The sequence below is a fragment of the Meleagris gallopavo genome, chromosome 10, assembly GCF_905368555.1.
Source record: "Meleagris gallopavo chromosome 10, MGAL_WU_HG_1.1, whole genome shotgun sequence".
Classification (NCBI taxonomy): domain Eukaryota; kingdom Metazoa; phylum Chordata; class Aves; order Galliformes; family Phasianidae; genus Meleagris; species Meleagris gallopavo.
Window position 1 is genome coordinate 18,560,797 of NC_139413.1, and position 25,674 is coordinate 18,586,470.

At 35.6% G+C, this 25,674-nt stretch overlaps 1 protein-coding gene across 3 annotated transcripts in view; it reads right to left on the minus strand.

The window, feature by feature from the left end:
• Positions 1-25,674, minus strand: part of AK5 (adenylate kinase 5) — a 98,690-nt gene that overhangs the window by 37,668 nt on the left and 35,348 nt on the right. For all 3 annotated transcript variants that reach the window (XM_085231613.1, XM_085231612.1, XM_010716235.4), the window contains one exon: positions 4,747-4,837. In XM_085231613.1, the coding sequence (XP_085087739.1) occupies positions 4,747-4,837 (91 nt within the window). The remainder of the gene's footprint in view (positions 1-4,746; positions 4,838-25,674) is intronic.

Sequence of the window (25,674 nt, forward strand, 5' to 3'; positions counted from 1 at the left end):
TTTTTGTTTTTTTTTGTTTTTTTTTTGTTTTTTTTTGTTTTTTTTTTTTTGTTTGTTTTGTTTTTTGTTTTTTTTTGTTATGTTTTGTTTTGTTTTTTCCTGTCCCTGGAGCCACTCAAGGTCAGGCTGGACCTGGCTCTGAGCACCTGACTGACCATACCTGAGAGTATGTCTGCTCACTGCTGGGCAGTTGAACTAGATGGCCTTTAAACACAACACAAATGATTTATGATTAGATGGTGAGCTAAACATCACTAGGACAGAAAACAGCAAATAAAAACTGGATGTCATTCTGACTAAAGCTGTAACTCCTTGACAAAGATGATGATTCCAGAGTGTCCTGATTTGCAATCCATATTAGAACTGCTGCCAAATTCATCTTTGATGCAATTATTCAGACTAAGTAAGAGACACAAAGGAAAGTCTTGGACCTACCATCTGCTGGTGCTTTGTTATTTTTTTTCCCCTCCTAATGTTCATATATACTTCAACAGATTGTTACAGAAAACCCAAAAACAAAATAGAAAGGAGTAATATTTTTCTATCATTGATTACTGCGTGTATATAGGCAGCGTGTTCTCTGGCATATACACTTTATGGTCTTTTGAAAATACTTGTCTGTAAAAGATATATGCAAGCAAATAGAATTACAGCTACCAAGAGAAGCTTAATTTTTCAATTTATTTTACACAGCTGGCACCTTGCTCTTAATATTGTCATTGTTGATAATATGATTTAAGAAAGACAGAACTGGTGCTAGTACTGGCTTACCTGGACTCATCAATCACTCTTAATAGCACTTATGTGTAAGTATGTGATTAACTGTCACGTAGCTACCACGAGCGGTATGCGTCCCCAGCTAGGAAAGTTAATATGAAATATGATGCTGGGGACTTATAAGATCAGGCTGAAAATGAGTACTCATACATAATGTATCTTAAGTGACAAAAGCCATAATGGTTATACAATTTTAATGTTGTCAAGCATCTTAAGGGGCTTTTTCTTGAACTAGGACACCGATTTCCTTGGGGAAGCATAACTCTTCCAGAGAATATTCAAGGAAGGTCAGGAAACTTGAAAATATGTCTCTTCTTTCCTGGTTTAATGAAATCTAACGAAAACCATAAACATTTGTCACTGACCAGAGTATAGAATGTCCCATTCTACTCAACCTGCCAAAATGCAAACCTAGCAGAAATGCATTGAAGCAAATGGCTACTCCAAGGGCAAGATAAAGCAGAGGGGGGACATGCTTGTGATACTCCCGTATGTGTAAGTATGAATTGCTTGCTGCCTTCCAGCTCAGTTTTTTGTTAGATGGACTATATTTTGGTGAGCTAACAAGCTTTAGTCTAAAACAAGGCTTCTATGGGAGGAAAGCAGGCTCACTAACCAACCAGTGCTACAGCCTCAGCTGCGGTTAAGTTAGAGCTTTTGTGTGCTTGTATGAACTGATCACAAATGATGAGCAACTGTCAGTTTTTTGAAAGAGGAAACTCAACAGTTAAAAATAAATAAAATGCATGAAAGCTCCATTGCCAGAGAGCAATAACTTGCAAGCATCTGATCTGAAAAGACCGGTTTGTGACTTGAATACGCTTCCTCAATTTCAGTGCATGAGTAAAGTGGATGTAAGGCCAACCTGGTAATTATGTGCTTTGTTTTCCTTAGGGAAAAAACAGGATTTTATTATGTACAGTACAGCACAATTAAAAAATAAATCAGTTGGAAGTTTTTATTAAATCCCTGTTAACTAAATAATGAACTGTCCAGGGAGAAGGGGACAACTGAAAAAGAAACAGCACATTAGCTAAAATGCACTCCTTTTTTTTTTTTTTTTTTTTTTTTTTTTTGCTAGGTTTTGCATTTGACACTGAAGGTATCATTCATGAAGATTTCTCTTGCTAGGGACCTGAAAGGATATAGAAACACATATAGAAACACAGCAGTGGAAGAACAGTTGAATTAGTGAGTGCCTGCAGTTGTACAAGGGTGTGCTGACAGGCACTGCCCTGCCAGGTCTGAAAGGCAGGGAGAATGCACCCCTCCTGGGGGCAGGGGATGTAGGATGCTGCTTAGTTGCTTCATTCACCATAAGATCGTACTTCTGAATTTGTTGCTGTGTTTCCCTATTGCTTATTACACCCAAATGGAATTGTACAGGATAGGTAATGTTAAGCTAAGAGGACATGGTTGTTTGGGCTGCTGTGTGGCTCCTACCAAAAGAAAATGTATCCCAGAACCCAGAGCCTTAGTGGTCATAAATGTCTCTTGTCCCAAAAAATCTGTCAGTGTTCTGAAGCTAAGTGTGCCACTTTCTCCAAAAGCATATTCACCCTTAAGTTTTCACAAATACAAACATCAGGCATTGTTTTTTCACAGTTCACTAAATTAATTTTTACAAAGCTCAATTGTACTGAACTGTCTATATTTAACAGCAGTTGATTTAACTTCTCATTACAAGCTAGCTATGTGCCATCATGTGAAGTAATTATGCCCCTTGGACCATTTGTGTTTTGGCAAATCAGTTAGTGTATTTCCAGTCCTTGCTTAAATCTGTTACTTATGAGGTCCTAGTAGCAGTAGTATTCAATATGGTTCACTGGCTCTAATATTCCTATACTCGTGTTCTAATAACTACAGTATTTGCACTGTCTAATGCTGTCATAAGTTAAGATTTCCTGTGAAATGTCTCTTTATGTTATGGAACATGCTCTGAAGCACTAATAACTTAGTTAATATATGTGATATGTAAGCACTTGATCAAAGATATGATTGTAAGATAAATTCTCGGTGTGACAGAATACAAACGATTTACTGAAGGACTGATTAGCATTAGAATGATTACAATGTTATTTGGCTCAATAAGATGCTTCTAATACCAATTTTAATGCAACCTTACTATGTTGAATTTCATGTCAGGTTGTTGCTATTAGCAACAGTCTTAATATGTCATAGGAGGCCACAATGAGAAAAATTGTATTGTAATCCATAAAAACAATTGTTTTCTTTCAGTGTATATTCTTACGTGGTTACAACTAGTTCTTACCAGAATATGAATTAAATTGATGCAGATATATTAAAATATTTATTATGTCTCCATTAGCTACCAGGAATCTAAAGGATTAAAAGACAAAAAGTAATTAAGAGAATTCTGAAATTGTCATTTAGAAATTAAATACCTGGTCTCATACTAGAAATCCTGCTTTGAATCTTTTAACTATTATTGGTGCTTAGCTTGAGAACTAATTAAATGATTGTGGCATGGTTTCTGTCTCCTGCTTGGTGAGGACTTACGCAGATCAGACTTTCAAGGAACTGACATCACAGTTTAGTGGACATAGTTTACCTTTTGCCATTCTGTTTATCAGTGCTAACACCCTTATGTCTTTCCTCTTATTGTCGTTGAATGTTTAGCATATTTTATTAGGAAATCCCCACTTAATTATCAATTAACAATTAATAATTGTTAATTAACAATTCTGCAGTGGGAATGTCATTTTAGCTTTGCAATCAACCTTTTCTCTCTAGGAAAAAGGCTTGTACAAAAGAGGTATGTGTGCTGCTTAACAGAAAGAACTAGTGGCCTTTAGTTTCCTGTACATCTTATCTTGCAGATTACCACTAGAAACCTGTAGGTTAGGTAATGCACCTTTCTCAATCTTTTTCACCCTTCATTGATAATTACTCTTTATCTCTTCTTTGAACGTTATCAAAACCAGCCTTCTGTGGGGGCTTTGTAGGTTGACTAGCTTGGAACCCATTTTCACATCATCAAAATATGAGCTAATCTTTCTGTCTGAAGCAACTACTCTTCACCCATATCCTGTTAGTAGATAAGAAGCCATCTTGTCTGTCAATTTAAGGTAGATGAGTTTTCCCTTTAAACAGATGAGAGATCAGATAGATGGATGTAGTAGAGAAAATCATGTAATATTTGTTTTAATAAAAAAGCAAGTATGTTTTACAGAAAAGCGCTTTGCCTAGAATTTCTTTTCTTTTCTGTGTGTGCTCTTGTGCAAGACAACATTTCTGACATCTACCTATATAACCCTCAAAATCTACTTGGAAGGAGGCCAGGCATGCTATCTGTAGGAAAAGTTGTGAAGCTACCAAGGAACACTTTCCTGTAAGCCTCAAACAAAATATTTCTGACAGATGTCACAGATTTTTAATGCTTTGATTTTTCAGCTGCTGTTTCTTCTTGTCTTTTTTTCCAGTTCTTTGTACCCCACAGGCTTTTTCTCTGAAGATGTTCAAGCCTCAATAAGCACAAATAATAATAGTAATAGTAGCAATAAACCTTAAAAAGACAAGAAAAGAAAAGAAAAAGCTCTGCTGTCTTATGCTTGCACACAGTTTCCAAACTAGTACCAATTTTTAGGGAAGATGTACGATCGTTAAACTTTAAGGCTTTCAGGTCACACTGAGATATCATCTGTAATTCAAACAGATGTATCTGGCAATTGGAATCAATCAACATACACAATTTTTTTATTAATGGTATAGTTGTATAAGATGCTATAGATAATCCACTGAAGTGAGCTTGTAGAAAAGTAGGATGATAGCTGGATTGTATGAAGTTACCAAGTGTAAAGAGATTTACCCTTAGTTGTGGAGATATTTGAATTGGGCAAAGATTTTGCTACAGTACATATACTCGTATTTGAGGAATATGAAAAAAGTGTCCCACCACTGTCAGATGCAGTAGAAAAAATGTGGTTCTTTAATCTTGCATTAACTCACCTGCTGCAGCCTCTTTGTTAGCAAATAGCTTATTGTCAACTGCTGAACTTATATCAGAGAACACTTCTTCTTCATCTCTGTCTGCATCAAACTATTAAGAAAAAGAGAAGGTGGCAATCAGACACTACTCACTACTTGACTGATCATCAGTGTGTAATCTCAACCCTCCTTAGTTCATTAGGAATCTAATTTTCTCGGTTCTGTCCATTGCAAATTTAAAGTACGATTCATCTTAATTTTGACTAAGCCATTTTGTCAATTTCCAGTTCCTTGTCAGGAACAAACTAGTAAAATTAACTAGGTATCAGAAAATGAAATTTCAAAGCAAAAAAGCAATACTTATAATATCTATTACATGTTTAAGATAATTGAAAAAAAAAAAAATGACAGCATAGTGACCATTTATTTTCACCTCTTTTCAGAGGTAGTGCAATTAACTATGTATGATTTATAAGAAAAACATTTTCAGGAACCTCTGAATTATCAGACAGCAATTTGTGTAATATGTGTGTTTTCAAGTAGTTATGCAAAATTCTCATGCAAAGGTGAAGTATTTTTGAAAGCGCATCTGTTATATAGAAAAGAAAGCTTTCCTTGCTTTAGCACTAGCACAGAGCGTACTGGCTTAGTTATAAATTAGGGAGAAAATGATAAATAATTAATTGAATTTATTTAAATTTTGAATTCTTTTCATTTATCCTGTCTCTTGGTAGTCTGACACTGCATTTACCAAGTATTCTTTCAGCTCTCTCCAGTCGGTGTTCTCATGGCCAGGTTCACAGTTAGTCAGTTTGGGCTTTTTCTGGTTTGTTAGTTTTTTTCCCTTTAAAATATTTAACAAAACTTGTTCATTTAGGTCATTGTTTGCTGAGTTTTATTGGAAGAAAAACTATGTACTTTTTACTACTCTTGCTTTTAAATTTTTCTTATTTCTAGAAATTGAGGCCAGTTAAATGACTATGGAAAAAGGAAATCCCATAACCTCCTGTTACTGGAGCAACCAAATAATGCTAAATGAGATGCCTATTATTCAGTGCATGTAAGAGTTGATATTTTCAGTCACTTTGTATCTTTAGTAATACATCGTAAGTTGAAGAAATGAACCAGGGGGCAAAAAGCATCACGTTGCTGGTTGCAGATTGGTGAACTTTGGATCGTTCATTCTTCCAAGTCTGAAATTGTTGAGCGCCTTTTCAGCTATCTCACCAGTACCTATCTGTCTCATGGTTTAAAAAAATAAAAATAAAAATCACAGACAAGGAAAGGCTCTGGAGAGAGAAATTCAAACCCCACTAGAATCTTGGCTGCTGACGTTCATAGAGACTAAGTATTTTTCCCAATATCTATTACAAAGTATGGCACAGTAGTTAATAAGTAGATTATAGAGGTACTGAATTGCATATCTAACACCCACCCTTGTCAAACCAGCATCAGTCTTTTCATTTTATTTTATGATGACTTACGTGGTATCTATGCTACTTAATTAAGCTGGTCTGTCACTGGCTAGTGAAACTTGCTTTCTTACAGAATTTTCCACCAGTTTCTTGGGGTAAATCTAGAAACAGATCAGCCCAAGATTTAGATTATTATTATTATTATTGGAGTTATTATTTCTAGTGGTAGATGTCAGAAATAGTCCAAAAAATATGGAAAGAACATTAAAGAGACAAAGACTGATTCTACAGATAGAGCTGCGTGAATGAAAGAAAATAGAAACCTGTGGGAAGCCAAAGTATATTAGAGAGAAGCAACTGTTATAAAACATTTGCTGCCAACAGGCTAAACTCTCACAGCCTGAGTACTCAAACAGGTACAAGCTCTGTTTTGAATCTGTAACATTTTAATAGATTTATGCTTAGCTCAGCCCAACAGGTTGTTTCTATCATGGATGAGCCTGCTTTTATTGTCAATACATGGAACTTTCAGATTGTTTTTCTACATTGATTTTGTGGCTATGACCCTGAGGACCACTCAGAAAATTCATCCTGTGATGAAGCATGGTTGTCCGCCTGTCTGGACAGACATATCTAATTTTGAGGAGGAGTTTTGCCATCTTGTTCAGTGTTAATTGAAGCACAAAGTGTTATTGCTTATTTAAACTTGCTTGCATTTTCCTGTTGGATTTCATCTTCATTTGTGTCAAAACTGAGGCTTGTGGAAGAAGAGGTCTTAAGTGAAATGTTAAGTTGCTGTTGGGCAATTTATTGTCAGTGCAGAAAGAGCGTCTTAGGAATTTCCTCTTTCATAAGGAAGGTATTATCTCTGTGAATTCTTTTGTACTGACTTTTTCTAAGGAAGCATGAGGGTGTGCATTTCTGTCTCTTCTCGGTTAAAAGGAAAAACAACCATGCATTTCATTAAATATGCTAAAGAAGATAATTCGTATAACATCTGTTGGTATGTATAGGCACAAAACCCAGTACGTTGTAATCAGGTTGCTTGATCCTTGCTGTGTAGGTCAAATCACACTTGGAGAGATGACTGGCTTACTTTCTCATTAGTAGCATTCCTTTGAGTAATTCAGTTTATCATGAAAAAAGTACGATCAATCTCAATATGTTCTGAAGGTTCCTAGAACTTGAAACATCAACTTCCCCATTCAAAGAGCACCAGCTGTGCTCCAGCACTTCTTAAAATCTGAGCTTTGTAATGAAATCCTATATTGTGACCTAAAGAAAACCAATTATTTGAAGCTTGCACATAGGCTCATTTTTCTGCTTGCAAAATAAGAATTGTACTACCCTGAGCCACAGGAAGGCAAGGTATCTTTCACAGAAAAAATGTTTTTGGAAGAAAATAAGTAACCGTGTGAGTTCTGTACTTCATTGAATTGCTAAACATTTTAAAATGAAATCCTTTGATAATTATTGGAGCCCTGAATAAAACATAAAAGGTACTCAAACAACACTATTCACAAAGAACAAACAGCAACAAAACTTTTTTTTAATGGAACATGTCTAAATCAATAGGTTGATTTCCTTACAGAAAACAAAACCCTACCTGCTTCAAAATACAGCTCCTTGCAGAAAAAAAATTATCTACTGGGATTTTTATGCATGGCTCTTCTTTCTTGTCTGTGAAGTCAGTGGAGTTTGAAGTCTGGTCTCACTCTACAGTTTTCCCCTTGATAAGGCACTAATGAGGTTTCTGTACCTCATCTGTTTTGCTGGGGCAGGCAAAGAGGGAGGAGCTCAGAGGACAGGAGAGTCGCATCTGTTTTAGAGACCTGGCCAAAACTCTGAGCCAACAGGATTTTTCTGAAAAACTTCCAAAGCATGTTTGGTAACTGTACTTGGTAGGAACCTAGGGAACTATTTTCTCCATACTAAGGCAAGTAAGAGCTGCAGGGCAACAATCTCCACATCGCTTCTACAGAGCAGTCTTGCTTCGAAGATGTATTAAGGACAACATGAGAAGCTTTCTCTACCTGTCTCCATCATTTCATTATTGTTGTACGACCTCTTCTTCCTGTTCCTTTCAAAACAAACCTAGCAATCCTAACACAGAAATACTATTATTTGGTAGGATGTGAGTTTATATGTACATTTTAAATAACTGGTCTAGGGGAAGAAGTTTGTATATGCTGCTCTCAGAGCCTAAATGGTTAGTGTTTCTGAATCCAGGCCATCAGAAGGAGCCAGGAAAATTGTCTGAGCTGTTGAACATTGTGAGTTGCACTAGTCAAGGATAAATAGTGTTGAGCTAAAGAAAAAATTCACAGCCACTTCTTCACAGGTTACCAGGGGTTAAGACTTGGTAGTACTGGTATGTGAAGGCGAAGCTATCCCATTCAATGTGTCACTGGCCCCTGTGGACTGATTCACCATAAGTGACACTACTAGTCTTCACAGGTGGTTTATTGAAAATAACAGCCCCCCAAAAAAGAGGAAGATCATAACAGCCTTTCGTATTGCAGTAGAGGAAAACTAGTTGCAGGCAATTCTGGTTTGTGCACTTTCAAATAACGTTAGAAATTGGGAAAACATAAATCAAGGTAGTTAAATAACATTTGTGACAGTAGATGAAAATCTGTTCTATTTTAGAACATGACAGATGTCGGTGAGAAGAAAATAAGCCATGTTCCAATTAAAATAATAACATCAGGCTAATTGCTCTGTGGCAATATTCCCATGCACTTCAAAAAGAATTTCAGGAGTTGGATGATGAATGCTTTATTTGATTGTCTTACAGGCAGGCAACCACTCCAACAAAAATGCAATTCATACATGCCTGAGTTTTTTCTCAGTCCTTGAAACATGCATTATGTTACCTGAATAAATACTTGAAAATATTAAACATTTTATGGTACTAGTGATCTGATTATGAAACCTAGCTGCTGCAAGTAAGATAGCGTTCACATGTACTCTTTTAACCTCTTGATCTTGCCTCGGTAGGGAGCTCGCTATTCATCACATGTCTTCAAGAGCAGGAGGGAGTACAGAGTGACAAGCCTCTGATCAATGTGGTCAGTGTTGGTCAGGAGAAGGGGGGGGGAAAAAAAAAAAAAAAAAAACAGGTACTTTGAGTTGTTCTTTTAAGACATATCCTCACGTACAGACATAATATTAGTTAGAAAGTGGATTTTTTCTCGGTTAAAGCGAACTCTGAAGGAGATTAGTGAACAGTTAAGAAAATAGGACTCAAGTTGTGCTGGTTAGTCATAGAGTATAGTTACATAAATGTATGCACAGGTATATAAGTCCAGAGATGACATCACGTCTTGGTGTTTGGTTCAGAAGTGACTGCTTTTGGATGCCACGTGCTGGGCTGGAATCCCCAGCTGCTGAACTGGAGGGGCTTCCTTTACTGTACTACATCTAACCCTAAAGGAAGGGACAAACTGGATTACAGATGGACATTGAGAATGATGACTTGACTGTTGTGTGATTTGGCTGTACATAAGCACTGCAATTACTACAAAAGGCAGGCTTTAGTTTTATTGTTCTTAAAGTGAATTTCCTAAATTCCAAGCTAAACTTGAGTGTAGTTCCATGGCACACACAAAATGTGGGATGTTCTGGCAGTTTAATTGCTTCCACAGTAAAATTATGTGAAGCCAGGATCCATGTGTATAATATGGAACAGCAGGATGCCAAGTAAATGGTATGTCTTATTTGAAGACACAATTAGCAGTAGTAATATCCTGTTTTTACAGGTTTATTCAGAGTAATATTTTTTGGAAGACAGAAAAAAAAGGGAGAAATCCTGTCTTTTTGCTGTGATTATGTTGTGCACCATTGTGACTTGTATTCATTTTTATGTCTGAGCAGATATTTAAGAGCAGTGGCTCATTATTTACTTACATTTTTTAACCAATAATGGTATGATTGCTAGTCACTGTTATGTGAAAAGCAAAGCTACTGACGCTTTATTTCTGAAATTATTTTTGCATCATTCACTATTGTGGTAATTTTCACTACTTATTTAATTTAAAGGAAACTGCCCTTATAGAGGCAAATAGTGTTCAAAAAGAACTAAACGGTGTTGTCCAGCATAAAGGCAGTTTGCTACTGAAGAGCTTGAAAGGAAAACTGAATAAAAGTCTGAGTTAGGAGATGCTCCGTGTTACTGTGTCTCTATAGAACTCAGGAAAACCTTCAGCCTGAGGATGAGATCGCCTTAGTTTTGCCTCCACTGGGTCTAGAAGAAATTGTATTTTTACTGTACTGCACCTAACCCTAAAGGAAGGGACAAACTGGATTACAGACTCAAGTGTGGTCAGATGCTGTCCAAATTCTCACAGCATTAATAACTCATTATTTATTAATATTCAGTAATTCTTTTTTTTTTACCTCTTACAGTACAGGATTTCATCGTGATACTGCAAATTCTGCAGAATTTGTGTAAAATGCAGTATCTTGAAACCTAGAAAAAGGCCAGAGCTGTGCAAATTGTGTGAAGCCCAGTCAACAGCAGCTGTTGTTGGTAGTTCGCTACGTACATCTCAGTGACATTACAGGAAGATCTAGAATCACTTGACTCTTCTCCAAATACCTCCCATGCTGCATTAGACAAATACTTCAGTGTTCCCATTCCCACAGCCCCCAGCTCAGAAAAACAGCTCTTATTACAAATATGTGATTTCCTAGAAAAGGTCATATACTAAACAACTGTAAATCACATAAGGCAATTAAAACAAATTTAAAAAAAAATTCAAAGAAATAAAATACATTCCTTCTCAGAAATGGTATCATCTTCCAATGATAACTTTGTACTTTGCTTCAGTGAAAAGCATTGGTATTGTTGCTAAATGCCTCAAATATTTCCCTTTCAAGATAAACAGCGTTTCTTCTGTTGGCTTTTGTAGCAGAGATTCTGACTGAAACTACTAAAATACTGCAGACTGGTCTTTTTGCATTAAATAATCTCAAAACTGCTATTATCAAAATATGATTTTTGTCTGCACTTTGTCAGATCTTTCTAAGGAAAGATGCTACTAAATGAAAGCTAACATGAGAATTCCTCCTTAATCTCAACTGCATATTAAAGTATAAGAAATAGACTTGGATCCAAGGACAAGCATGGGATCTACCATAAGCCTAAAGATTAACTGCTAAAGTTTTTTAATATGTTAAATCTGTACTTAATTGGTGAAATATCTTGATGTTTGTAGGTGTCCAAAACAGTGGGAAGTACAGATGGTTTGATCTGGAGTTGTTCAAGCCTTTGCTGGATGGGGCAACCTGAACTAGTTAGTATCTGATTTAATGGTTGGCAGTGCTGTCCGGGACAGCGGAGTTGGAACTTTGAGGCCCCTTCCAACCCAAGCCATTCTGTGATTTTGTGATTCTAAGTGGAATTTCAGATTGTAAGAACTATAGAACATTTGAACGTTACTAACTTTTCCTTGGAAGAAAAAAGAAAAAGCTACTTCTCAGCCTAACGTTTCCTGTGTATGTAAATAAATTCTGATCTAGGATAAACAGCATTTCCAGTGCTTCATAAAAACATTGGAATTATTGACAATAAGCCTTTCCCTATTCTTCTTGAGTTGAAGAGCACTGCATTTTGATCAAGTGTTATGGTTTGTCTCTAGGAGCATGACCAAATTTGGGATGATGTTGAGCAAATGTCAGTTTGAGTTTAGGATTGGCTTGTAAAACCAGCTTCCAGTTGTGCTGCCTCAGGAAGGGCATGAATTTGTTTCCTGCAGCAAGAAGTGAGCCTACTGCTATTTTAATTTCTGTACCAGAAAGTTCTGTTTAGTTGTCTAAATTATTGGAGCATGTTGTTTCAGAGCACTAAGGAGACTATTTGATTTATAAATGAAAGCTGGCAAGCTAAGGAGATAGAGACAAACTACTGCTTTAGTCATCATGGAATGTGACATTCTTCCATGTTGTATGCATTTTTTTGAAAATGAATGCAGAACAAAATCCCACATGATTATGTAGGTTGAAAGCCTTTTTTTTTTTTTAATACCATAACTAGAAAAGTGGACGAAGTGGACCTGAATGACATAATTTAACTTTTCAAAAGCTTATGACTCAGAGGCTATGAAATGAAACAATTGTAGGGAAACACTAAGTAATATCATGAATTTAAAAGTCAGAAAGACAACGTGACAAATGTCTGAGGGATGCCTTGTCAACAAGGTAGCAGGCAGAACGGCCACTGCTTTCATCAAGGAAACAGAAACACAGATTAGAAAACTAGAGCAGCTCGCTCACTTTGGATAGGAAAATGAAGTCTGTGAAGGGATACTGGCAAGAAAAGCGTGTAATGTGGCTATAGGGTAAGCAACAGAGAAAGATGAAAAATTATGTGGGCTTCATTTCAGTCTTTCTAATGCAATTTGTCTTTTTTGGGGCAGTCATTTGAGCTAAGTGAATTATAGCATACAGAAATATATAATACAAAACTCTAGAACTTGAGATATAATACCATAGGTTAATAGATTAAGATATAGCTTATTGCAGAAAAAAACAAGCCAAGTAACCTATACTGTGTATTTATACATCAGTTATACATCACAAATCTCTTTTTCTTTGGTTTAGACAGAAAATCGTAACTTTTGAATCTACTGCTCTCTTTATAAACATTAATTATTTTATAAGCTTCGGATCTTCTCTGTATTACAATGGCTTCTGGATAGTATTCACTGTCAGTACAGCTACTTTACCATTGCTGCATTTTTCTGTTGGATGGTACTACATCATGGAGTTTCTTACACTGTACTTAATGTCACTGTCATCTGGTGAAACAGCAGATGAAGGACTATCTGTGAAACCTCTAACTTTTCATTTGCTAAGGGCTTTTTTTTTCCTGGCTGTTTCTTTAAAACTGTCTAAGTAGAATAATTTCAGTCACTCAGCTGTGCAGTGATATTCATTTCTACTGGGAATCAGAAGAAACATGGGCAGCAAACTGCAGAATCAGAAATGTTATCAAAGAGTGTTTCTGTCATTTGTCAGCTCAGAGTTCATGAAAAGCATCTCTTCCCTTCAGCCTTCACTACTGTTATAGTACTGACTTCAATTCAAATGCTGACAGGAAATAATGGCTATTTAGAACATTTAAAAATTATCCTCTGCTTTTGATTTCTTTTCCTTTATTATTAAAAATATTATTAATAAAATTATTATTAAAATGGCTCATGTTATCCAGAAATGGCATCAGCTCTGGCATGCTTATGGACCCTGAAAAACAAGATAGGCTTGGATGCGGTTTAGGCTTTGGGAGAAATCCTTAATTTGAATGTATTTTGTGCTTTTAAATACTTGACAAACAGCCATACAATTATAACTATGAATTAATGCATGTTTATGTTAGCAGTAGAAAGCAATAACAATTGAAGAACAATTGAAAAACTTCCAGCACTGTGGAAGCAACTCGAAGTGAAAATGGGTACTTCTGTATGCTTCTGAGATAAAGGACATATGGGAAATGAAATGTATAAGATGAATTCTAGATTATCTGTTTCTTATATTGCCAAGATTTTTTGAAAAGTGGCAATGTGAATGGGTATAAACAGTTTAGTCTTTATTTAGCATACATTCAGTAGTGAAAAGATTAAGATGCAAATCATATGAGTAGAACGAGCTTACTATTAAGTTGTGTGATGGCTAGTATCAATTCATTTGATACTAGGCTCAAAGATATTTTTCTTTGCATTTTTTTTTTTTTCTGTTTAAGAAAAAATTCCAATGAAACAGAAGACGTTCTAGGAAATGAAGATTTCTTTATCTTTGCAGTGAAATTACTTGGAATGTAGAAAAAAAATTTAAAAAAAAATCACAATAATTAACAAATAATCATTAATACAGTTCCCATTCCAACCTTTTGCATGTGATATTACTAAATCTCACAGCTTTTATGAAGTATTATATCAAACACTGTAAAAAAAAAAAAAAGTTCATTCTAATGGTCACGTTATGCTATATATATGATATATGTTAAGCAATGTCAATTCTGACTCACTCTAAAAGTAAACTTGTGATAATTTGTAGATCAAAGACAAGATTTGTGAAGTTTTCCAGAAAGTTTAGATTCCAGTTGTTAAAAGTAGGTGTCAAAGTCTTAAGTTGAAACAATAGATCTCTATGTATAACAATATTTGACTGTAGCCCCTTAGAGGGGAAGATATGCTTGGTGATGAAACACCTTCAGGCTGTTCTGAAGTTGTCTTTCTGGATGTCTGGCTTTAATATGTGTTTCCACACAATTTCTTTGCCTTCAGAAAAGTCAGATGGGGGAAAAAAATGAAAACTTACTGTAGGATGACTATATTATCCTCTTTGGATCTGAGCAAGAGTGGCATCTTCATTCAAAGGATGTTTCCAATTACTACTAACATTTAGGTAACATGACTCAACTATTTCTGTACCTCTATGTTACTGCACAAGCATTGTGAAGCCTAAATGACATATTTCAATGGCAATCCATAGAGATTGTTTTTGGACACCTGGTGCATATGTTTGCTCAGAGCAATATTAGTGACAGAACTCCTACTGGCACTGGTGAGAAAGCAAAAATCAATTTTACATCTTTCTGAGGATATACACATCTCATTTTTCTCCTTGTGGAATTGCCCTGATGTGAACAAATTATAATGTATTTCTTTTTCTATGACAAATATAGATTAGGAACTGAATGCTTCACATTTTATTATAACTGTTTTTGTCGTGAGTACAAAAACCACCTCAAATAAACTTACTGAAATTTTGCAGGATGCTGTTTTAATTTACATTCCTGCAAACAGCAGAAGTATCAACAGAAGGGAAAGACTAATGTAAAAGAATGAAAGAAGAAATATTTTCTTTGCAAAGCATGCTGCTTTTTCTCATCACTTTTCCTCAACCTTTCTTGGTTTACTTTGGCACAAGACATTTGACTCATAAATAACGTGAGTGACAAATTTTTTCTCATACGCCCTTCATAGAAGTGTGTTGTTGCAAATGAATAAATCTAGTAAGTATCAACTGTGAAAATCCTGTTAGAATCAGTGAATAGTGTCAATTTACACCAGTTTATGATCCGAGCATTTAATGTAGAAAGGCATTTTTCTCTATGATTGAGTTTTTAACTAAAATGAGAGAGAAATTTAACTAATTGTTTCAATGATTCCCCGCTGTCTGAGCAAGCAATAACAATTTAGAAACTCTAGAAAAAGCTAAGTCAAAACATCAGATAGAGAGCTTCAAAATCTAGCCATAAATTCATGAGCAAGATAACAGTAATGATCTCTGCCCTTATAACTTGATACAATTCTGTGTATTTTAAATTCATTTGACTGGGAAAGCCAATAGTTGTCATAACAAATCCGCAAGTAAAAGGAGGCAAACAAGCTTTAGGATTATTATATTGCCTTCAAAAAATCACTGACAACTGTACAAAATGAACCACCTCAACGATGCAGAAGCAGGCTTTCAGAATAAAAACTTAGATTAATTGATGGTAAGGTTGGAAGAGAGGACTACAATCATTTTTTGGGTAATTGTCCTTTTTGGGTAATGTAGACAAAATAATTTGCCAACAGTGTACGCATAAAGCTCACAACTGCTGTTCTGAGCTGTAAGCTTGATTTCTAGAATAATACCCACTGCTGAGGTAAATGACTGGGAATGGATGTGCCTATGAAATCTTGGTTATCTAATGTTTAGTCCACGTTTATTTTACCTCAATTTTCAGTTAATGGGATTGAAGCTCCCAGCTCTCCATAGCAGATTTTTAAACAATTAACTGGTCTCACGTGTATACTGTGAAAAGTGGAACATGCACAAGCCAGCAGCAATGACACTGCAAATGGCAATCTGGCCACTCCCTTCTTAAAACAGAGCATTGGCAACTGCTCAACATTCCAGCAGCTACACTAATGGGCAGTTGTTTAATCAGAATTCTTTGTTTTCATTGTGATTTTTTAATGTACGTAGCTATTCATTAAAAGCCTTTTAGTTGGTAACATTGGAGTGCTGCAGCACCTTGAGTCAGTGGATTTCAGCAGGAGATAATGTGAATATCAGTCCAATGAGTTTTTATCACCTGTTTTTTCAGAAGATCAACATGGAAGTTCTAAAATTAGGTCATTAGTTAATTTCATGGTCTTTTTTTTTCTGCTATGAAATTGTAATTCAGTAAATAAGTTATGAAAAACAGGTACAACTGTACATATCTGAATATAACGTTCATAATATTTGTCCCTGACTCAAACACCACCAGAGATGATGGAGAAGGCCCTTTGTTTTTATTCTTTCTGCTTGTGACTTGTCTAATTGCCATCACTTCATAAGCTTGCTCAGTTAAATACAAATTCTCATTGTAAAACATAGCACTGCATTCAATATAAAGAGTAAACAACTTATTTTTCCAAATGGAAAAAAAAAAATCAACTAGAAAGCTATCTTTGTGCTATCATGTAGCAGCAATATTTCTAACAGAAGTCCACTGTCTTTTCATGGGTTGAGGGGGTATGATGTGGGACGTATCAGATATTTTTGTTTTCAAGTGTTTTTTGAAGGCACTGTTGCAGTGACTGGAACTGGTGACTGCATTCCATACTGTTGTTATTGTCAAGGAAGAAAGCCTACAATTTTTATTAGCTTGGACTCCAGTGATTTAGCTCCCAGTAACTTTTGAAACTCACTGTTCCAATTTCCAGAGAGCTGTAATCTCTTACACAATTCTAGCAGTTCTGAGGCTGGTCTATACTGTAAAACAAGAAGATCCTAATTATCTGTAAAGCTTACTCTGTATTAAAATTACACCAGGGGAATAGGAGAGCTAAATAAATATATATCCCCTGACAAAGGAAATTCTGTGTGGTCCTATTCACACTAACCAATTTCCAACTTCCATTAATAGCCCTTCATCTGGCATATTGAGTTCTGCCTTCTTCCAGTACAGAAAGCAAGAACCTGCAGAGAGCCCCTTTATCTATGTTCCCGGTGCAAGCAATTGATTTTATACACCAGCTGATTTTTAACAGATTCCCTGATGTGAACTCAAGCACTCTTTTACCTTAAATAGTGAGGAGCCTGGACACTTGCCTATGATTTATTTTGCAGAAGGTTTCCCACATACTCTTCTCTCAGAGCTGTACCATTTTTATAAATACATAAATTATAAATATGTTATCACAGTGGGGTTACAACAAATTGTTTTGCACCCTTAGGCTATCAAATAAATTCCATTGAAAGTTATTTCTAGCACAGCTGCCTGTTGAACTGAGGGTCAAAGATCATCTTAACATCTGTCAAAAAAATACTGGCATTGTTTCTGTTACCAAGTCCTAACCTAAACTATGAGAGAATATCTACATCTGTACAAATTATTCTGTATGACTTCTTCTATATTATAACTCTCATTCTATAAAATTTAGCTCTTTTCTAAGAGATACTCTCCTGCATGTAGTTAAAGATGTAGCAAACGGTTCTCAGAACCAAAACCAAACTGACTTCAGAATTCACATGGCTCCTGACCCTCTTTCTAAATTCAAGAGATATGAGAGAATAAGAATTGTAATAGATAAAGAAAAGCTTCTGTTCACACTACAGGTCTTGATCTCATTAGTGTCTTGCATCCGTGAGGGGGGATTGAAGTTGAAAGCTAATGTATCCACAAAACCTTTGATGGCCATTACAGCAGTTACAGCAGGCTGAGGCAATGCACATAGCTTGAAGAAGAGAAGAAAATTGTGATAACGTTCTTATAAAAAGAAAACAAAAACCAGAAATAAGCAGTACTGAATGTAAGTGAAATAGGTAGAGTATTTCTAGCAAAATGTGTGGGATAAGACTTTGGGATACAAAGAGGGTTACTGAAACTATTTTAGGTGTATGGAGTGAGAAATTTAATAAGCAACTTGAACATAAACTGCATTGCTCACATTCTAGGCTTCCTCTCTTAAGGGCTCTGCACTTACACAGAATTTTGTTCGTTTTAGTAGAGAAGACCAAAAGAGCACAGAAGGTGGAATGCAATAGGAAACTAGTGAAAAGAGTATTTTTACATTGCCTAATTGGCCTCTTGCAGTGGTAGGAGATAGAGATGACACAGGCATTATAAAAAGTATATTATTAATGAAACACAGTGGATGGTAAAAAGCAGGAAATGACCTGACAGGACAGAGAATTTTGAAGTGCTAGTCTTGAAAATGTCGATGTAAAATTTTAATTTGACTTTGTGGTCAAAAGTGAGAGGGGAAATCCAGTGGAAAATGTAAAGAAACTATTTTAAGATCTGCCTAAAAATATTTTTAGCAGAACAGATTAAGGGGTAATTTATTTATTAAAAAAATCCTTGATATATAACTATCAGATGATTGCAAGGCTACTGTCCTCACACTAGCACTGTCTTGTGCATTGTGTTCCGAGTCAGACAACACGTGAGTAGCTGTTCAGCTTTCTTAGTTCTTCACCAACACTGTAGCTGTATCTAACCATTGTTGAACCTAAATGCTGAAATAAGACTCGAGAATGCTAGAGAAAAAAGCAACAGTGGTCCAGAACATTATCTGCATCACTTTTTTGCTGACAATCTGAGCATCTCCTTCATTTTGACACTTTCCTGAGCATTCACAAATGTTAAGAAATTTAGCTTTACAATGCATTAAAAAATGAGAAGGGGAAATCTTTTTTTTTTTTTTTTTGATGTAGTGCATCTACAGAAAAAATAAAGAAAAGGAGGACCAAAAAAATGCTCCAACAATCAAGATAACATTAGATGGCATGGTGAGAAACCAGTCCACTCGGTTTCACTTTACCCATTTGAATCCAGACTATGATTGGTATCAGATCAAACATTCAGTTGCCTAGTGCATAAAGAAATAGAAATATTAAACAGCAGCTAAAGTTACTAGTTTAAGATTCAGGAAATAAGGAAGTTACATACCAGAATATCACCTAATGTAGTTATGTTTTATCAGAGCTATGAGACTGAGAGCTTGCTAGAGAGATGAAGGACCACTTCTTATATAAGCTGGTATCTGAAATCCTTTCATCAATCAAATGTCAGAAAAAGTATTTGGCATAAAATCAGGAAATCATTGAATATAAAGTTTTCACAGAGAAGATCCACCAGTAATCAGAACTGAAAATCACTTACAATTTTTTTGTCTATTTTTGGATTTTAACATAAAAAGCGTAACTGAAATGGGGTTCTGGTTCTTCTGCTAGGTCCTCACAAGATCAGGTGCAGTTTAATATAGGAAAATTTGCTCATGGATACCAAATACTCTTGATCCAATGCAAAAAGTCTTTCCAGAGATTAAGTACTTTTTCTAAGCTGATTTCTTAGCATGAGGCTCTTCTAAATAAAAAAAATGAATCTTCTGTAAATCTCACTTTAGCTTCTAATTTCCTACTTGTAGTTAATATTCACCCAAAGGACCCAGATTAATTACCTTAAGATGAACAGTTTAAAATGACTTGAAGAGTATATAGAGCATGATATTTTAAACATCTCTTGCAGTTCATTGCTCTGCATGAAAACTTGGCTTCATCACTTAGCTTTAGCTCCAGATCTGTAAAAACAGCCCTGTTAATTTTAAACATGTATTGGTATTCACAGTGCCAGAAATGGATAAAATCTGGGACAGTGTGCCTGTCAGAAACAGCATTCCCTCTCTCTTGTATTCCTAAATCAGTTTTGGACCGTGTACTCATCTATGACCAACTATATAGACAGAATTTTTATTTCTGTTTATTTCTTCTTTTTTTTTTAACATCTACTTTTTCTTTTTTCCTGCTGTAGTTACCAGGGGTTATAAGGCAAGATTTCAGAAAGCTTGTATTTACTTAAATCAGCACACTTTCAAAGTTAGAAAATACCATAGTGCTGTAGCAATTCTGTTCCCCTCAGCAAAGAATTACCAACTTGAAGGTTTTTCTGCACACGTGCATATGCACAAATGGCAACTTTCCAAGCTTGGCCACTCTCTGGCAGACATTAGTATTTCGATATGCTGAATTTGCTAACATAAATCATATAATCAGAATATTTTGAAGCTTTGGAAGTGTATATGGAGCACATAGTTCTGCATATGCACAAATTAATAATCTCCCCCATATACAATGTGTATGTATTTATAAACAGTTTTCTTTGAAATATATGTAGAAATATTCCTTTCATATACGTACTTCGGTACATTTTTCAAAATATTTTGCTAAGTAGTAATACATGAATAGTGTTGAGACACCTTGTAAGGCTTAGCAGTGATGACAGTATATATATGCATGCTCTAGTTCTGCAGTTCCACAGGAAACAGCAGTTGTGGAGATGGGCTTGCTCTTTTGTCCCAGTCTTTCTTCAGAAGAGCTATCAAACATAGCAGAGATGCACTGACCCTTAACTAGCAGTGGCAGCTGGGTGACTGTCCATGTCTACCTGGTTACCTGTTCTAAGCTTCAGCTTTTCTTTCACTGCTTTGAATCACCAAAAAGTATGAAAGTGATTGTAATTATTTCCTGTCCAACATCTCATTCTCCCTGCATAGAAATTTATCTTATGATTATATAAGCATACACATTCAGGAATCTACAAAAAGATTTAGGAACTATGCAGTAAACCACAAGATGACTCCAGAACTGCAAACAAAACACGTGGTCTTAAGGTTCCTGCAGACAGGTGCCTACATTCTTTGTTTGAATTGAGAAGTTCCAAAAATATTAGGATTTAGCTGACTCTCTTCTCACCACCAAGAAACAAAAAGCATCCTGAAAAGCCAGTATGGTAATCACGATGAAAGCACACCTAACATGCTCCTGCAGGACTGCACTTGTGACTACTGTATTTTTAAAACAATTGAGAGAGAATTGAGAACACATTGGTTCACTGGGACAGTCAATAGGAAACCTCAGCTCAATATCCTCTTCAAAGCAAAACTCATATTTCTGACTTGTGTGGAGAAGGGCTATGCTGAGGTATGGACAGGTCTAGGTTTCAGTGAAACTATCTGTAATGTTAGATTTTTTTCCTTGTATTTTTTCCTTCAAAAAAATGCAAGACATAAGGCATCAGATGGCATATAAATGAGTTCCTGAGCTTTTGGTGGAGAATTGAGATCATGCAGGGGAGGTGGTGGCTAGCAGTTCCAATTCCTGGAATTATTTCAGGGAAGGGAGCATGGGACTTTTAAAAATTATTTAATGTGAAACTGCAAGGAGAAGAACAACTACCACAAAACCAAGTGCAACAAATCAGTCTGCTTTCTACCAAAAAAGATGCAAATGCCTTCAATGAAGACAAGACTCTCAGAGCTGGATTGTCGTTTGGGAGAGGTGCCCAGCAGTGGCTCCCATCAGGCAAGCAGGGTGGAGGTTCAGATCAGGCATTTGCTTACCGCTTCCTATCAGTAAGATCTGCATTGATCCTAACAGCTACTGGCAGGACTACAGGACCCACACTTCTCAGAGGGAAGCAGGGCAATTTAAAGGGAATGAGTAACTGAAAGTCTTTTGAACTCAAAATTCAGAGCTAATGAAAGAAGGAAAACAAAAGGCCTAAACCAAAATTTGAAGTTGGGAGTTACATGATAGCACAGAAACTTTAGAAATGGATTATAACTTATACTTTCACTAGTGTATTGGTAAATCACAGCCTGGAGCTGAAGTTCATGTCAGTGTGCAATGCTATTGAAAAACACTTTTTATAACCAAGTCAAGAGAAAAATTTATATAATGCTGTTCCATGGGGAATTTTTCTATGACAGTTGACAGCCATTAGGCTTGTTTGATGCTAATGAGGGCAGACAGCTCTATAAGCTATTTCCCTCACCCGCAACTATCTCACTTCTAAATTTGTGCTCAAAAGCTTGTTTCCAGCTTCAGCTACTTTTTTTTTCATTTTTCTTCATTTTTCTGCCTAGTCTGAAAGTCATTTTAATGTTTTGCATAGCCATAATAGATTCTCTAAACAGACAAGTGAGATACAAAGACATTGGTAAAACATTGGTAAAAACAACATTTTCCGAGATAGGATGCTGTCCTGTCTTGACTGTTTAAATAAGGTCTTCAGCCTTCTTTTAATGCATGTTTCTCTCTCATTAAAGACAGTTTTCCTTTTTTTTTTTTTTTTAAAGAACACACACAGACTTATTAACAAGGTTGACACTGAAGCACTAGACTTGCATAGATTTTTTACAAATAATGGTATTATATCCATTATATCCATGCCAGATAAAATTCCAGTTGAAGTGATGTGATGACTTAATCATCCTTCAGAAAATAACTAGTAGTTGGGTGATAGCTATTACTGGAGTAGGAATAGCAGAGATTTAAAATGCATGTCTGAATAAGGCAAAGTAAAGATCCGGCTTCTCCTCTATCTTACCATCTTCCCACAGTTAGCTTTGGTGTGGTACAAATCACTAGTTTCTAAAATACAGGTTCTTTCAACTTCCCTGCAGTAGGATGAATTATGTCCGATGGGGTGTATGTGAAAAAAAGTTTTCTAGTTAGGATAGTTTTACATCATAGTAATTTATTCAAAGGTCAAATAATTTGAACCTTATGCTAGAGTTCTTAAGAGCTAAGTAGTTCACTGCAGAAGTCTAATGATGACGAAATAGCAACATAACGTCCAGAAAAGAAATACATCTTAATACTAAGATACCATTTTCAGCTGAATTTTTCAAAGGATTCTTAAGGAACTCTTTTAATAGATATCTAACAACAGGCTCTAAGCAGACAACACTGATGTGCTGGTCTAGACCTTCTGCTAACCCATATCATCTTTATCCTAGGGTGCCAGAGGTGGAGGTAAGAAGGATTAACCTTTTATTATTTATAACAAGAAAAGTATTTTTTCAGACATGGTAGCTGTAAGGACAGCAACCACATTAAAAGCATTAGAACATATTAATCCCATAGTGTTTAGGATTGTATTTTTTTCCATCAATTTATTTATTTACATATTTCATCTCCAATATTGTGGTATTTATTACTATTTTCTTGTTATTCTTCAGAAGTGGTAATTAGTAAAGTCAGGTTTTGATGGTAGATCTGCTGCTCAACAGAATTTTAAACACAGGTTATATGTGGTTGTGAAAATATCAGATATTTTCTACTTAATTATAATGCTATTTACAGATCTGTTAAATCTGAGCTAAAATCCAAAATGTTGGATATTCCAACTTTATTGTTCCAAAGAAGGTCTTTTTCAGAGGGAATAGTATTCTAGGTGGGGCCGTCATTTCCTTCCTTGAAAACAGAAAACAGGATCAGCCTCTGAGAGTAAGGATAGCATGCCTTATCTGAAAAGATAAAGCATAGAGAGCAGCAAAGAAGTATAAGATACATATTATATAATATTATCAAAGGCCAAGGGCAGGTGGGGAGATATGGGAAAAGAATTACACCTGAGCAACATAACCTATAAGATCTGAAACTAGAAGAATGTTTTCTGTTAACTTGACCAAAACATGTCAATTATAGTGTGAAATATCTGATGGAGCAATCTTCGTTTTTTCTGGTTGACCTTGCCTCAAGGATTCATTCCTCCAGAAATTAAGCTAGTGTAATTCTATTTTATGCTTTTCAAGTTCTTACACTGCTCTCATCCTCAAAATATTTCAGTGCCTTGCAGGTTCAACATTATAATCAGAAGGATGACTGTCATACTCTATCTTGCTTTCTTTTCCTGTAAGGAAATAGAGTGCACAGGTGTCTCAAATGTAGGTAGAAGTGCTAGTATTACATGTTTATTATACAGATACATAGTAGTAAAGGCAAGCTGAAGATATAAGACTTCCACCAGGAGAAGGTGATGAGTCCTTTACTGGTATTGGTTGGATCCTAGAGCTTTGAAAAAACTGATGAAAGGCTATGAAAAAATTTATAGATTTTTTCTTTTCTTTTTTTTTTTCAAAATGAAAACAAAGATCAAGTTTATCAGCAAAGAAGGAAGTAGGATTTTTCAGTGAGAGTAAACATGAGGCAGAGTAAGAAAACATCTGTTGTGTCCATTGATGTTTGATTAAAGGAATAGGACAGGAATTTGGCAGAAACACAAATAGATTTCCCATTGGGCAAAATAATTTCCAACAAAACGAACACATTAAAAGTAACTGTTGTCAAAACTCAATAAATAATGCTAGTCTGTAAATTGAGTGCTAAGAAAAAGAACAAATGATGACAAAATAACCATTCTTTCTTAATGTTGAAGTTTCAAACTTTCTGTAGAGGTGTGCAGTTTTTTATGTGGACTTAGAATGTCTCCTCTGTTTCACAGTCACATGGTTTTAAAAATGCATTTTTGTATGAATTTTTACTTGCTTACTTGTTCGGAGTATGTATGCTTAATCTATTTCTTAATCTATTTTCTATTTTTACTTCTTTCCCGGGTACTCCTTTTTCTCATTTATTCCCTACCAACTTGTTCTGCCCTAAGCATCTGTAAAGTCTGTTTTCCATATGCAGTGAAATCTTAGAGATATGCCTTATGTATTCTTTATCATCTACAGGAAAATATATCCTCATCTTCCAGCCATAAAACTAGTATTACATCTAAATCCCAAGGCATAGCTTCGCCACTGCATCCTGTTTTGCAACAAGGGTAAAGCAGCTGCCCTGGAGCAGCTCTAATAAGACGTGAACTACAGTTTCAATTCCAATTCTAGCCAAATGCCCCACATGCTTTCTCAACAAAAGACTCATCTTCCCGTAAGAACTACACAGGCTTTCTGTAGGAAAAGCACTTGAAAAGGCTATAGAAATATTACAAAACACATACTTCCCTAATAATTTAAAGCAACTCCCAAGACCTCCAGTTTTCTGGAGTCCTCCTGTCCACTGTTAATGACAATCCTCAAATAGAACAAACATTCTCTGGAGAAAACAACTGAAGTATTTCTTGGGATTTTCATTCCAAAATTCCAAAAGGTACTGAATTGCATTATTAGGACTACCAACACCATTAGATGACTTTGCATTTTAGACACTTTGACCAGCATATGGAATTTGTGATATTTTCCATGAGGAGAATGTACCTTAATTATTTAGGCTATTATAAGAAACAGAGGCCAACTGTGCTCTTATAGTACCATACATACTACCAAGTTCCACATATTGTTACAAAAAGACTCAGCTTGTAATTTAGAACTTGTCACTAATTCAACTATTGTCAACTGCTCATTGAATTAGCCACAATTAAGCACTTATGTACTTCAGGAGCACTTAGTAGCCCTGCTTCTATTGTCCTCATCTAGCTTTATTTATGCATGCAGCTTCTGGTTTGTTCAGTGGTTAGAGGTAGTTTTTCTTGCACTGAATACTGCAGAAGTCTGTATTCTTACTAATTTCCAAGTGGTCTGTTTACCTCCCAATATTCTCATCACCAAAATTTTAACTTAAAATGTTAAAGCTTCTAGGACACCATAATAAGGCATATTTAAATCATGATAAGATAATCTACGGACTTTTTAGTTACTGGTGTACTTTCATTTTGTTACTACTACTACTATGATGTGTATATATATCTGTGTATATAGTTAGG